Source organism: Alexandromys fortis, unplaced genomic scaffold, assembly GCF_014885135.2.
Source record: "Alexandromys fortis isolate MF-2015 unplaced genomic scaffold, M_Fortis_MF-2015_v1.1 scaffold_38, whole genome shotgun sequence".
Taxonomy (NCBI): domain Eukaryota; kingdom Metazoa; phylum Chordata; class Mammalia; order Rodentia; family Cricetidae; genus Alexandromys; species Alexandromys fortis.
In genome coordinates, this window is record NW_026067916.1 from 59,697 (window position 1) to 75,428 (window position 15,732).

General features: G+C 40.0%; 1 protein-coding gene across 6 annotated transcripts in view; it reads right to left on the reverse strand.

Moving 5' to 3' along the window:
• The window catches only part of Abcb1 (ATP binding cassette subfamily B member 1), a 142,995-nt gene that overhangs the window by 39,599 nt on the left and 87,664 nt on the right, over window positions 1-15,732 (reverse strand). For all 6 annotated transcript variants that reach the window (XR_007591265.1, XM_050139859.1, XM_050139858.1 and 3 more), the window contains 5 exons: window positions 14,809-14,968; window positions 7,258-7,309; window positions 5,107-5,298; window positions 4,230-4,401; window positions 183-307 (listed from right to left, as the gene is read on the reverse strand). Coding sequence is in view for 5 of the 6 variants with exons in the window: in XM_050139859.1 (XP_049995816.1) it covers window positions 183-307; window positions 4,230-4,401; window positions 5,107-5,298; window positions 7,258-7,309; window positions 14,809-14,968 (701 nt within the window). In the remaining variant the exon portion in view is untranslated. The remainder of the gene's footprint in view (window positions 1-182; window positions 308-4,229; window positions 4,402-5,106; window positions 5,299-7,257; window positions 7,310-14,808; window positions 14,969-15,732) is intronic.

Consider the following 15,732-nt stretch of genomic DNA (forward strand, 5'->3'; position numbering starts at 1 on the left):
ATACATGCAGGTAATACACCAATGCACATAAAATTAAAATATAAATAAATAAAATGAAAAAATTCTAGAGACTCTTTTTAAAAAAAGAAAATGAAAAAAATATCATATTTAACACTGCCATCCTAAATGGCATGTGGAATCACAAAATTAATATTTCTATCAACTTGAAAAAAACTTCAAACCTTTCAAGTTCTTTCTTTTGTCCTCCAAATGCAATCACAGTTCTGATGGCAGCTAAGACTTCTTCGGCAACTGCTCCCGCTTTCGCATATGCTTGAAGCTCTTTATCAGTAAATGAAGATAATATCTGTTTTAAAAATATATAAAAGATTATTATAGTATTAGCAGTTATAAATAAACATGCTGGTTGAATATTAATACTTGTGAATAATTAAAATCTTTCAGTTGTCTTTGGCCATGACATTCTATTAGCGTGTGTGTGTGTGTATCACCATGTAACGTATCTCAAGTTCCTTTTTCTTCCATTATTTTTTGACAATGAAGATATAAAACAAATTAGATGAACCACAAAATTTCCTACTGAGTATTTCATGGATAATCATCAAAGCAACAATTGGAACTTTGGGAGATGTTAAATTTCAGAAAAGAAAACATTTACCATTTACCACAATATAATCATAAGCCATTATAGAAAATGGTTTTATGGCTAGGACATGCGGTATTCCCAGCAACTCTTAGCAATACCCTGTTTCAGAAGTGTTTGGGTGGGAGACTAGAAAAATGTAGAGAACCAAGCTACAGTTTCCTCTGCTGGTGATGCCTGGAGAAAGAGCACATTGTCATCTACCAGGAACATTTTTTCCTTTGTTTTTTGTTTGGTTTTGTTTGAACGATGCTCTTTGATCTGTCTGTTTGATTTCTGAGCACTTATAAACACATTCCTACTTGCCTCAGACACATAGGATCTCATTTAGTCTTTGCAATTATAAAGGGAAATGGGTTTTCCTAGCTTATATAGAAGGAAATGGAAACTTGACAGGTTAAGTAATTAGATAGCAAGTGGAATGCCCAGGATTCAAGTCTGAGTGCATGTGGTCAAAGCTTGAATTAACATCTGAACTATTACGACAGCTGGATCAGTTTGTATGGAGAAAGGACCAAGCTTGCCATCTGGACAGGAATGACAAAGTTATCAACCATCTAAATAAGTATTGTGCACAACTACTTCACCAAGTTTAGAAAAAACTGGTAACTTTTTTACACTGAGTTTTACATCATGACTACACTGTGTCTCTTTGTTCAGTCCTCCTTGATTTCCTCTCAACATTCAATAATTTTCAATATGCAGATCCTTTCTTGTTTGTTGTGACCGGGTTTCTGCGTAGAAGCCCTAAGCCATCGCTGTCCTGAAACTAGCAGACCAGGCTGCCCTCAAACTCACAGAGATCTTCCCACCTCTGCCTTCTGAGTGCTGGGATTACAGGTGTGCACCACCACCACTGCCCAGCTCAAGATGCAGATCTTATATTTTCAAGAAATTTCCTGAGTTTTATATTATATCAGAATGATTGTGAAAGGTATTATTTCAGCATTAATTTCTACACATTCATCACTATCTGTGAAAAAAAATGCAGTTGATCTGGTATTCTGTGATCTTTCTATACAGTTTTTATGTAGGTTACTTTGTAGACTCCTTGGAATTCTATGGAAAATCATGTTATCCACAGTTTTATTTCTTCCTCAGCAATCTATATGTATCTTTTTACTTCTCTTGCCTGAGAGCAGAAGCTAGAGTTCCAGGGCTTCAATGAAAAAGAAGTCAGAATAATTTCCTTGTTTTATTCCCAATCTGGTGGCAAAGATACCTGCTTACTATTCAGGTATCTATGGGGGTTGCCTAAGTGGCCTCTGCAGGACTGAAGTGACATTCTTCTATTCTTACCTGCTGAGAGTTAACATCAGGGAGTGCTAGATAATGTCAAAGGTTCTGCTAGATGATATGATCACTTATTTTCATTAGCATATAGTAGGGCAGATTACATAGATTTTTCAAGTGCCATATCATTATTATATAGCTGAAATAAATCTCATGTGGTCATAATACATAATTATTTTTATATACAGCTGGATTTACCTTGCTATCAGTCAAATTCCCCAATGCAGGATTATTTTTTTCCTTCTTTGATTTATCAAACAACTTTCTTATTCCTTTTGATATTATTGTTTGATAACTTCTGGTTATGATGTAGTCTGTTACAGATTTCTTTGATTTTTTATCCTGCTTGGGATCAGATTAATTTCTTGCATCTGATTATTGTGTTTGTCAGTCACTGTATCTGTAATTCTTCCTAAAGCTCTATGCTGTTCCTTTTCTTGTGAGATTCATGGTGATGATATGAATATTTTGTCTCACATGACCCTGAGGCTCTCTTCATTTTCTGTCTTTCAGATTCACTTATTCTAAATATTCTATATTCTATACTTTCCATTTGCATAGATTGAACCAATTCTCCAGCATAATTCTTTTTGCTGTTATCTCTCTCAGTTCTCTAACATTGTTTTTTATCTTTTAAATATTTTCCTATTTTTTTAAGCTGATGAGTTTTGGCTGCTGCCTTAAAGGAATTTAAACAAACAAAACATTTTTATGGTAGTTATTTTAAAATCACACTCTGATAATTCCAATATCTTATTTACCTCAGTGTGTGGATCAGTAAAGTGTGTGTGTGGGGCGGGGTGTTTGTGTGCATTTCCTGGTTGAGGGCATGACAGGGGCCTTTCTATCACATTCTAGACATTTTGTCCATATTAGGGAAGCAGGACACATATACTTTTTAATATGGTCAAAACCCAAGATTAAAAAAATGCAGAAAATCATATCAAAAGATTATCAAAGAGCATAGATTAAAATAAAAGTCTCAACAGATAACCAAGGTCTCCCTTTATTAAATAAATAGTATCAGAAGCAATGCAAGATTAATTATTAAAAAACTAAGTAATGGTCTGCTTTCCCAACTTAGAGTAGATATCAATATACTTTAGTTTTTCATTAAGTTCTGTTGTGAAGAATTTGCACCTAATTTGATCAATGTTCTACTAAACAGAAAAATCAATTAAGACAAAGGAGCTTTGCCAGCTTTCGGCTGATAACCATCGGTAACACCCGAGTAGCAAATCAGCAGCATTCAGGACTTCAGTTACTCTTTCTACTAAATAAGCAAATGCCTATGCTTCAGCTGTATCTGGTGAACCTAGAAAATGCCTACTAAAGGGAGCTACGGTTTGCAATAACAAAACAGCACCCATTAGAAAGGGGGTGATCCAAAAATTTCTCACCAGTTACAGCCTGACTTACTATGTGTAAGGCTTCATTTTGGTTGGATTTTCATTTCTTATAATTTTTATTACATGTAACCTCACGAAAATCTAAATATTGAGCCAATCTCTCCATCATATAGCTACACTTATATCAAATGATTTCATAAAATAAATTACATGCTGACCCAGACACGGAAGATTCATCACAAAATTATAAGAGACACGTGGATGGAGTGAAGAGAACGTCTGTGTCTCCATGATGGGGTGGCGCACGCCTTTAATCCCAGCACTTGGGAGGCAGAGGCAGGCGGATTTTTGTGAGTTCGAGACCAGCCTGGTCTACAGAGCTAGTTCCAGGACAGGCTCCAAAACCACAGAGAAACCCTGTCTCGAAAAACCAAAAAATAAAAAAATAAAAATAAACAACCCATGTCATTCCCAGTTAGGGCTCCACACCCCACTCTGCTTGTGCTTGCAGATAAACATGGAACCCTCAGCTCCAGCTCCAGCTCCAGCTCCAGCTCCAGCTCCAGCGCCATGCCTACCTGGGCCACTGCCAGGTACTCTGCCATGATGGTGATGGACTAACCCTCAGAAACTGTAAGAAAGCCCCCAACTCTTCCTTATATAAGTTCCTTTGGTGTCTCTCCATAGCAATAGAAAAGAAATCAAGATTGATGTTTACAGACTTTATGGGGTCACATCTTTTCCCATGAAGGTCAAGGATAAGCTTAAATTTTCCTTCCCTCTTTTTAATTTCTTTTTACAAATACTCTCACAGCCAAGGACAGCATGAAGCACTGTGGGGTTATCTCAACTTAGCCTGCTGATGTTTTAACAGAAAGTGTGAAATCACATATAAAATTCATAGCCAGGGTTTTTATGGTTCAAAGATTCTTCCAAGATTCGTGGGAAAGAGCTTAAAATCTGGACTCACAGACTTCACCTACCTTTGCCCAAATGCCGGCTGACAGTCCAAGAACAGGGCTAATGGCCAAGATCACAAGGGTTAACTTCCAGCCACGAGTAAATCCTATTATAAAACCACCAAAAAATGTTGCCATTGCCTGAAAGAACATTCCAATTTTGTCACCAATGCCTTCATTAATTTTGGAGACATCACTAAAAGAAGAAAGATTGTGTTACAAGCAATGTCAGAACTGCAAACACAGGATTTTTCTACTGAGACTAGCGCTGTTTTGTTGGGAAGGACCACATTAACTTGTGCCTAGGATCTTTGTATTTGCCTGGCCCTGGGCAAATTCATCTGGGGAGCCGTGATGAAGGAAAGCTGTCATTTCTAGTAGGAGGTTTGAACAGTATTTTATGCCCAACGTGACCTCAGAATATAGACATGGGATGTCTAAGACTGTGAGATTTCAAACTGCCCAGAGATGTGTGTGTATATGACACTGTTCTCTACGAACACGAATCGTTCAGTTCATTGTGTCTTCTGTGAAGCCGAGGCTGACTGACAAGAGCTCCCTCCTTCTTTCCAATGTCTTCCAAGGACACCCTGGAGATCCAGCAAGATGGTGCTCAGTGGGGCTGGACAGAGCACACTGCTGCTCCCTGCAATCACTGCTCTGCTCACTCTGCATTTGACTCTGCCAGTCTGGTCCCTCACTGAGTGCCAGGCAAGCAGCAGCTCCACCCCCCATCTCTGCCAGTGCACTGGGAACAGGAAGCTGTGTAAGACACAGGCACTGCTCACAAGGCTTTACTCTGCGCAGTGACGCACCTACACTTCTAACAGGGTGCTGGTATCTACTTCACAGCATTGAAAACAAAAGTGTATCTGACTTCAGCATGAAACTAGGTACTCACTCTGAGAGCCGGGTGTTGAGCTCCCCAACGTCATGCACGTCAAACCAGCCTATCTCCTGATTCATTATCGCGTGGAAAAACTTCTGTCTAATTTTGTGTATTTGTCTTCCAGCCGCCAGGCACCAAAATGAAACCTGAATGTAGGCAACTATGAGCACACCAGCACCAATCCCCGTGTAATAGTAGGCGTACCTGCAAAACAAGAACACCGTAGTACTGTTTTCTGACCAGTCCTTCCCTCTGAACACAGCTGAGTCTTACTTCTTCAGCTCTCTGGGGATCCCACCATCCTTAACAGACAGGAAGGGGCTGTAAGGAGCAGAGCTGCCATGTCAGCGTGCAACTACGTCTGTACTAACGTAGAGGAATGGTTAACAGTTGTCGCTGCACTGGGGAAAATCCCAGCTCTTCACTTAACTACAATGTAAACTTAGGCTGGCTGCTTAATAACTCCAGCTTCCATTATATTATGAAAAAAATAGAAGAAATACAATATGTCTGAAATGTACTCTGGCCAGGGTCTGGTGCACAGTAACTACTCAGAGGATGCCAGTGATTTTGAAAGATCGTCAGTATACAGGCGCATAATTTAACATGAACAGTTGGAGTCTTGTCTGCTTTTATTACATCAGTATCAACTGCACCGTGGGAGAGAGAAAGATGTGATGGACTTATTAGAAAGTGGAATCAAGAGGCAGAGATGGTGTCCTGCTCTTTTGAACTATAAGTTTAGCAGAACTTGAAGACGACAGACAAATAAAATTGATAGTGATCCTGTGTTATCTACTCAACTGGCTATTGAGAGCTAATCTAAAATGTTCAATATCAAATGGCTTCCCTCCCAGTTGAAACATTTAACCAGGAAAAGTTGAGCAAAAGTTTTCTTGCTGTGTTTCGATAGCTAAAGATCCCATGGCTTCATTAAGCACTCTGAATGTAGGTTAAATAGAAACCCTGTGTCTTGTGATTGTTTTTCTGGTGTTTGTGATGGAATCTCACGTCTCATCCATGCTAGGAAAATGCTCTGCCATCAAACCACACCTCTTTCAAAGCAAATATCCTAAAATTAACTAAAGGATGCCATCTGGCATATTTTAAAATGTTCTTTACTTGCCATCTTTGAATAAGAATGCTTACACTAAGTACTAGGTTTAAAAATAGATGTATAACACACAACTAGCCTTTTATGTTATGTTTGCAACTTCAAGAGCAACCTATCAGAATGTTGCTAAGCAAGTCATCATTCAAGCTGTATCTTATAAACTATACTTATTAAGGATGTTATTGGAATGTTAAATTTTAGTTAATAGATAACTGTATAACTAATTACTGTGTAAATGATAATGCAAGAAATAGTTCAAAGCAAGTTCCATTTAACAAGTAGAACTTATACATGATGAAATACTGATGTGCTTTACTGTAATGCATTTTAAGACTAGTAAATTTTAAAGAGAGTAGACTTTCCCCTATATTAAAAATATGCCTCATTATAGTAAATATTTATAAGCATTTCATTTTCATCTTTCCAAATGTTATTGTATCTTGACTTTCTTTACAACTATCAGAGAAATCATAGTGAAGTACAGAGCCATTATTATCTGATTCACCAACACATACCTTTGTACATCTGTTACAAGCTAGCCCACAGAATAAATGTCAATGTGCATAAATCATTAAGAAAATAAAAAGTCTGCCCATGTCATTTAAGGCCAGAGTGACTCTATTTCTTCTGGGATGTTGTTTTTTTTTCCTATTTAGCATGAGTTTAAAGAATTTCTGTTTACTTATCTTACTTATCATTATATCATGACTGGAAACAGCCAGGAAGCAAACTACTCACTAGGGAATGATTGAAAACAATTATTGTGAATTCAAATATAGCTAAGGGGCTTTCCACTCCTCTAATTCCCCTGCATATGTTATTTCATCTTTGCAAGTGCATACGTAAGTCTAATTGAAGTTCAAACTTAACTTAGAACATTTTATGATATAAACACTTTGCTTTAAAAAATATCTATAATGGATCTTCCCCAAGAAAACTAATAGTCTCAAAACTTCTAATCGTACTATTATAATGCAAACTATAACTACATTACCGTAACTATAGCAATGCAGAAAAGAGTAATAGCAATAAGGATAATGTATAATTACGTGGTCATCTCATCCTCCAGGCTGCTAAGAATGTCTGAAGCGTTGTATGCAACTGGAACGACACAAAACAAACACAAACACTTGATGTTTCTTTGGTTCCCATTAAAACCCAGCATACAGAAATAAACTATGATACGATAGTTTACATAAGCAACCCCAACAATTCTACCAAGGAACCTCTACAACTCATGAACACTTTCCGTAATGTAGCAGGATACAAGATTAACTCAAAAAATCAGTACCCCCCCCTTTGCACAGATGTAAATGGGCTGAAAAAGAAATCAGAGAAATATCATTCTTAACAATATCCACAAAGACCATAAAATATTTCTGAGTAACTGTAACCAAACAAGTGAAAGACTTGTATGACAAGAACTTTAAATCTTTGAAGAAAGAAATTGAAGAAGACACCAGAAAGTGCAACAATCTCTCATGCTCTTGGGTAGGTAGAGTTAACATAGTAAAAATGGTGATCTTACCAAAAGCAATCTACAGATTCAACGCAATGCCCATCAAAATCCCAGCAAAATTCTTTACAGACCTCGAAAGAATGGTACTTAACTTCATATGGAAAAGCAAAAAAGCCAGGATAACCAAAACAATCCTGTACCATAAAGAAACTTCTAGCCGGGCAGTGGTGGCGCACGCCTTTAATCCCAGCACTCAGGAGGCAGAGGCAGGTGGATCTTTGTGAGTTCGAGGTCAGCCTGGTCTCCAAGAGCTAGTTCCAGGGCAGGCTCCAAAGCTACAGAGAAACCCTGTCCCCCCCAAAAAAAAATTAAATAAATAAATAAATAAAAAACCAAACAAACAAAAAGAACAGACCTACGCAGACCCCAGAGTGAGACCTCAGAAATGGAATGGTTACATAGTGTATTGAGAAGCCATCCACAGGACAGCACCCCGAGCCTCCTTGGACCTGGGGAAATTCAGATTCTAGTGCTCACAAGGGAGGGGAACAAAAAAGCTTGAGTCAGTTCCTGTGTGGATGGTGTCAAACATCATTTGGCACTCCCATCTGCAGCTATGTTGTGGGCTGGAGTGTACCTCAGTGGTAGAGACCGCCCATGTGCTAAGCCTTGGTTCAATCCCCATCAGTCTAGAAAACACAGATATGCTGGTCTCAGGTGAGAGGTACACTAAAACATCTAAGCTATCCCACTTTAGATAAAGAGGGACTCAGAATTTAAACTATGTTGTATAAAATAAAAGGGTTTTTTTTTTCACACTTGGATTCTGAACTATCACATTCATTATGCGAATTTCCAGACTCAACTCACAGCCCTTTGCCATTCCCACCTTCCGGAACTCTCTCTGATTCCATAGAAACCCACTTCTGAGCACACCAAGGAATTTATTGTTCTCCAATTCTGTCTACGTTACCTACTTTTTCCTCAGCGCTTTTTCATTTTCTTTCTTAACCTGATTGTTGTTTGCTATTTTTCCCTCCAGGAAAATACACCTCCTTCACAAATAAGCCGAAACATGACCCCTTCTCAAATGACTTCGCCGTAGCATAGTGGCTCACCCTGTCACAGAATTCCGTAGCAACCGACACATGACTAAATTTCTAAGTCAGTGAAGAATGAAAGGATGACCGCTTCTAGCTGGCCCCTCTCATTCCTCTGGGTGGAAACCGAGAAAAACTGGGCGATGTTTGCTCTTTGTGTCCCAATGCTCAGCTAGTTGTATCACTGTGACCCAGCCTGTTCCAAAGATGGGAAAGCAGTCTCAGAAAGCCACCACCATGGATGCCTTTAATCCCAGCACTGGGGAGGCAGAGGCAGGCCTGGTCTACAGAGCGAGTTCCAGGATTGGCTCCAGAGCTATTAAAAAACCCTCTCTTGAAAAACCAAAATAATAAATAAATAAATAAATAAAGTCACCACCCATGCCAGACAATTTATCAAAAATAGCTAATCAAAGAATTCTTCTCCTTGTATTGTTAAGAGTCACATAATATAAACATGATAATAATCTACCGGATTCTATGTGGTGAGGACAGCCTTTTGTAAACTCAAGTCAGACCCCAGAGAAACTTCACCGTGTACACCGCATGACTAAATGCCATTTAGGGATTACATCATGTTACAGTTTTATCCAAATGAAGCACCTCAGAATGTTTAGAAATGTCAATTACTGAGCACTTAGGAAGAGTATAAATGAAAAATATGCAACTTGAATGTATATATTTAGGAATATTTATGTCTGTATGTAATAATTTATGAGATGGAGACTATAAATTTGAAAGAGAAAAAGAATGGGTCTTCCCCCCTCCATATGGGGGAAAGAGGAAAGGGAGAAATGATATAATTACATTATAATCTCAAAAAATAAATATTTTAAAAATTATAAAGAACTAAAAAGGTGGGGAAATGTGACATGAATACATTAGTAATTTTTCCTTACTGAGAAGTTGAAGTTATAGTGGAAGTATTATCCTTTTTTATTTTTGTTACTAACCATTTCATTTTTTTTTTTCGAGACAGGGTTTCTCTGTGGTTTTGGAACCATTTCATTTTTTAAGTAATGAAACAATTCTCCTATTCCAGAAGCAATTTCTGAGGAGGAAAAGCTTTCCTATAAATATAAATTAAAAGGGTCTTTTTCAAGCCACCTTTCACATGGCCTCGTTCCCAGGCACTAGGGGACGCCTAGAATGAGAGCTGCCCTTTCTAATCCCACCGGCCACTGTTCTAGCAAGGAGTTCGTCCACCTTTAAGTCCCAAATTTCATGAGACAGGGTGATACTGCTGAAAGCTCTAGCCAAGGTTGTCTACAAACTTCCTTCTTAATCCCTTGTGTTTTTCCCACCCAAGAAGTCACAGTAGACAAGCAGAGCAACCGCTGAACCAGGTGATCAGAGTAACGACTCCCATAAGCACAGCACTATACCACCGCTGTGAGAAGACAGATGTGCACAAACAGGTGGGGTCGGAACCACCCCAAGTCAGCCACGAGCTGAAGTCCAGGAGAGTGAGGTTTATGGGACAGGTGAGGCTGAGCAGAGCATGTCACACAAGCCAATGAACGCAAACTGAACTTATTACACCTATGGGAAAACACTGGGACCGAAGTGCTTTCTGTCCCCTCCCTCTCCCCCAAGTGCTTTCTGCTTTTGAAAAACTCACTGTGACATCATGCGGAGAACTGGACAAAGGCAGGCAAGAATTAGAACATAGCAAGGCAGAGAGAGCTGTGGGTGAGGAAGACGGCAGACACAGGGTGTAGCTGGGGCAAGAGAAGGCTGCATTCTCACAGGGAGCTCAGCGTCGTGGAAGGTGCCAGAAGAACAGGCCAACAGAGGAGAACCCAGCTCTGGATTCCACTCTATTACTTTAAGTTTGGGTTGTCTCTTTGAGATCTTTTTCCTGGTGTGCTTTCATGACAGATGTCACTTAAGATGCCACTGGAGAGTTTGCTGATTGAAAAGGCATAGTAAGACACAGACATGAATGATCCACAGGCCTCTTTTATCTCTCAGACATTATGATTCCGGATTTCAGGATGCTCCATCAGCCACAAGCAGGAGAAACTGGACCTTTAGCCTAGGAGATCTATTTCCCCCCCACACACACATCTGTCCTGATGGGAGTCTGCCTCAGCCCAGTGGGCTAACTGCCAGCGACACAGTTGAAATAGCAGCTATAATCTCCACCTCTGCTCTTCTCCCCTCTGAAGAGCTTGGTTGCTGACTGGGTGCTGATCCTCTCGCCAAGACCTAATCACCTTCCAAAGCCTCTGCCTCCCAACACCCATACGGCAAGAGTCATGATGGCCCAGTTGATGTTGAAGGACAACAGACCATAAGCACTGTCTGCCCTTATACATAGGTCCCTTGTGTCCTTAAAGAGGTCAGAAACAATTCATGTCTAGGTGATGGAGAAATGAAGCAATACGAGACATGATAGAGTTGGAAAAAGGACCACTACTTAAAATATGACATAACATATGGTGTTCCTGAAAAAAAAAAAAAAAGCCTCATGTTTTGCTGGTAGAAATGAATGGGTCATGGCAGCCCTAACCTGAGCTGTGGGTTAATCCACAGATGGACTCACACTTTGAAGATATTCTTGTGGAGGATGGGAATCTTAACGGGTGGGAAACTAATGGAAACGGGAGGTGAGGGAAGTAAAGTCGCTGGGAGCGCGCCATTGAAGAGTATCTTGGCCTTGGGCTGGACCCTCCCCCTCCCCGTGTGTCTGTGTTTGTCCCTCTATCTGCATCTCCTGGCCATCATGAGGTGAACAGCCCACCTTCCTCATGCTCTCTTGCTACCATAATTTCTACTTTTCCTATGCCCTAAAGCAACTGATCCAACTAAACTTAAAATAAAATCTCCGAAACTAGGTAGGAATAAATGGGACAGTTCCTTCCTTTACGAGCTTTCTCTCAGGACTTGTCGCAGCAAAAGAAAATAGATGAACTTGGCGTGCACACTTGATTGTTGCTCATCAGAAGTCAGTTCTTCTAGCTTCAAAAAGTCACCTGGCAGTTCCTTCCCAAGCTAGGTCAAATTTCAACAAGTGAATAATTTCTTTATTGACAGCTGACTTCAACTACTCTCTCCTCATACTGTGTCCACAGCGTGTCTAGTTAACACCTCTCACACTGGTCGAGCAGTGTTTGTATTCAGACTTCACAAAACACAGGGAAAGGTTAGAATGGCATAAATGCATGCATTATGTCTGCTGAACTGCTAGAGAATTCTGTAAGGGGACATTATTCCACTAGAGGCCAATGAGAAAGCCAACTCTGCAGTTTGCTGCAGAACATAGGGTGTACAGGATCTAAAGAACTCAGAAAACACTCAAGACTACTCAAGACTTTCCTTGGGTGAATGTTACAAAGGAAATATGACATTTTGCTGTTGACCCAGGATGTTTTGCAAGCTCTTTGAATATCATGAAGGTGGGAGAAAAAGCATATAAATTTTACATTACTCAGAGCTACTATAAAAATTTCCAGCTCAAACCATTATTTGTATTAACAGAATTGAGGTAGCCCTATTTTAGGTAAACAACAGGTTCTTTAAGAATACAAAGTAGTTTCCAGGACCCAAGACAACTACCAAAGATTCCCTAAATGCCCCTATTAGTATTTACATGCCCATTACCAGGGGAAAGAGTCCACAACATGCACCAGAGACTTAAAATCCAGGTGTCACCATGCAAAGCCCTGGGTCTAACCCCTAGCCTTAAGTAAAAAGAAGATTCCAAATGTTGATGCAACTTTCTAAGTCAAGAACTATCAATCTATATTGAAGTTATTTCTTTTTGGGGTAGTCCTAGGAACTGAACACGGGACTTCATGATTGCTAGGCGAACACTCTGTCACTGAGCTATAGCCTCGTCCTTCTCAGCATTTCCCCATCTGTGTGGAAATTGAGTCCTAAGTCCTGGAGTAGTTTGGTTTAGTAAGAATTCAACCCTGCTTGGCTGAGGTGACCTAAAGATGGAATCCCAGCGCTATTAGCCTGCCTTTCCCAATCAGGTGTGTAACATACAAATCCTCCCGACAGTCCGTTCACTTTCCCGCTCTCAGCTCGGTCCCTTATGAAGCAAATTTCAAAAGCATGAGAAAACTGAAGCGTAGAAGCCTCTTCGCCACATTTAGACTTTTTGTGGTTTCAGTTTCCTGCAGCCAACCACGAGACTGTAATACTTCACGTCATCACAAGAGGAAGTGGGATGAGAACAGCGCTGTAAGTTATTTTGAGAAAGTCAGAGAGACCACGTTCACACAGCCTTGAATGTAGCACATTGTTAGAGCTATTCTATTAGTACGGTTATTAATCTCTTACTGTGCTTAATTTAAAAATTAAACTTTATCATGGAGGTGTATGCATATGAAGATATAATATATGCAGGTTTCTGTACTATACGTTCGCGTGGCCCGCATGGCGACCATTGCTGCTTGACAAAGGTCCAGCGTTTCAACATTGTAGACCCTTCTCCAGCACTTGTTTACTTTCAATTTTAGTGATTCTCGCTATTAATGCCTTTCCCTTTAGGAGATTTTGTTCAGGCTTTGGCAAAGGATGAAAATGTGTACAATGATAGCCTCTCTAAACAAAATAATTCTTAGGAAAAAAAATCCCTGTCACTTTGGAATCAAGAATCCCATTGTGCCCTCCTAATTAAACCAAGAACAGGAAAGCTAGAGATTTACTAGACACACCTGATCCCAAGGATGAACTCCCTACAATCCAGATCCAGAGCCTGAGGCCATTAAAGCAAGATTTCAGTTAATAAACATAGAGAATATCCAGAAATCAGAACGTTGGGTATAATGGGAAAAGACTACGACTTCTGGATCTTCCCTTTGTGAGTTTTATGAAGGGAACAGGCCCATATGGTAAGACTAGGAGATTGTAGTACAGTCTGCTCCCCAGAAGTCCTTTTCCAAGGTCAGGCATTTGGATAAGGATCTCCACACTCTTGAAAGCTTGAGGAAAGTTTCTGCTTGAGAAAGCAATCAGAATTTGCAGCCCTTCATTAACATAAGGCTGGTGCCCTCCGTTGCCTATTCTCAAGGTTAATGCTATATTCTACAACCCCTGACCTCAGCCACACTCCAGCTCACCTGCCCCAAGTCTCTGGTTTAACATTATGTTAAAAGTATAAAAGATGTAGTCTTTCTTCAATTTGGCGCTGGTAGCAGTCATCCTGATTCACCCTCAGATCCTGTCCTAACTTCCTTTTCCCCAGCCCCCAACCCCATCCACAACCTCGCCAAAACAGGTCTCTGGCAAACCCTGGGTCTGAATGTACTGGAACAACTCACTGGCAAAGGAAAGGATCTGCTATCATGAGAGCTTCCTCAGAGACCACCTCCTCGTGGACTCGCCTTTAGACTCTGGCACACAATATTCTCTACCTCTTCCTGGTATTGAGGATGAACTCTTGCACCTATCTTAATCAAACCTTTCCTGAGCCCAGGATCTCACGCTGTCTCCCAAATCCTTTCTAACAAACCTTGTTATCCTTTCCTTGGTCCCATTTCTCCATTCCCGGATTTGCTCCTAAAGACCTAACCTTTAACAACATACAGAACACAATTGCTGGCATTTACTACTGCTAAAATCTACTGAAATTCCATCTTTTGCAACTTATTTGAGAATGATGATGTTCTTCTAGTTTCTCAGGTCAAATGCTTTAGAATCATCCTAGAATCTTCTCTTTACTCACGTTCAGACTGCCACAGCCTCTTGTGAGGATCCGAGCTTACCATTCAAGGGCCTGATGAAATTCCTGTGCTTCTTCCTGAAGCTTTATGAGGTAAATATATATATATACATACATATATATATATATATTTCAGATATCACCTCTCAATTTCTACACATCTCTGCCAACACTTCCACTGGTTACTCTAATACTTGTATCATCTTCTGCTGCTCCGTACAAGGATGAGCTGGCGTTCACCCCCTCCACCACCTAGACCTCTAAACACAGTAGTGCACCCTTAGTAAGACCCCCACAAAGAATGACTTCAGGTCAGTGATTTGTGCATGCTTCTAACACAATCAGTACCACAAACAATACTTACTTTCATCAGTAAAGTTTGGCGGCATGTTTCCTACATTTGCAAAGGTGTCTGTCATGTCTCCAAACACCAGCATCATAAGCGGGAGTGCAACTCCATGGATGATAGCAGCCAGAGTTCCCACCAGCATGTACAGCCTGTCCAGCCAACCTGCATAGCGGAACTGGAGAGAGAAGAAAACAAGGGCATGACATCGGGCATTTCCGCGAATGTTCTCCTCTACCTCCAAATCCTCTTTCAAATCCAAATGCTTTTTTTTTTTATTTTCAGACTACTAGCTACTGGTTCAAGCTACTCTCCTGCCTTGGCCTCTTTGCCCTCAACCCTATTACTACAATAGCTTAAGAAAAAGGGGCATTTGATTTGTTTATTAAGTTTTGTCTTCATTTTTCATAGTAGAATAATCTGTCTTCTCTTTTTATATGTGAGAATTATAAAAGTTGTTAGTGAGCTGATAGCAGAGGTATCATAACTTTGTTCTAGTTTCAAAGAGTAGAGACCACTTCATGGAAAAAAATTCTGAATGCCAAAGGTCTCCTTGAAGACCCCACTGAGGAAGCACTGTACTACTTTTTAAAAATCATTTTTGATTAAAGATCTATTGTACAATGGTATTATTATAGCTGAAAATAATTCAACATATTTGTAACAGAAAAGCACTTACTTGAATGACTATTTCCTGAGAACACTTTCTCTAAGAGTTGAATACAATCACAGTGAATGACTACTGCAGATTCCCCAAGAACAGTTCTCTAAGACTTGAATATGATCACAGTGAATGTACCGCAGATTAACGCCAGTTCTCTAGTCACTGGCAAGACATAAGAAGCAAAGCAAGGCTTATCTGGATCCAAGCAGTGATGAAGGATGAACAACAGAAGAAAGAGTAAGTGAGCCTAGACAGGGTCTGTCTAGGGAGCTGTTTCA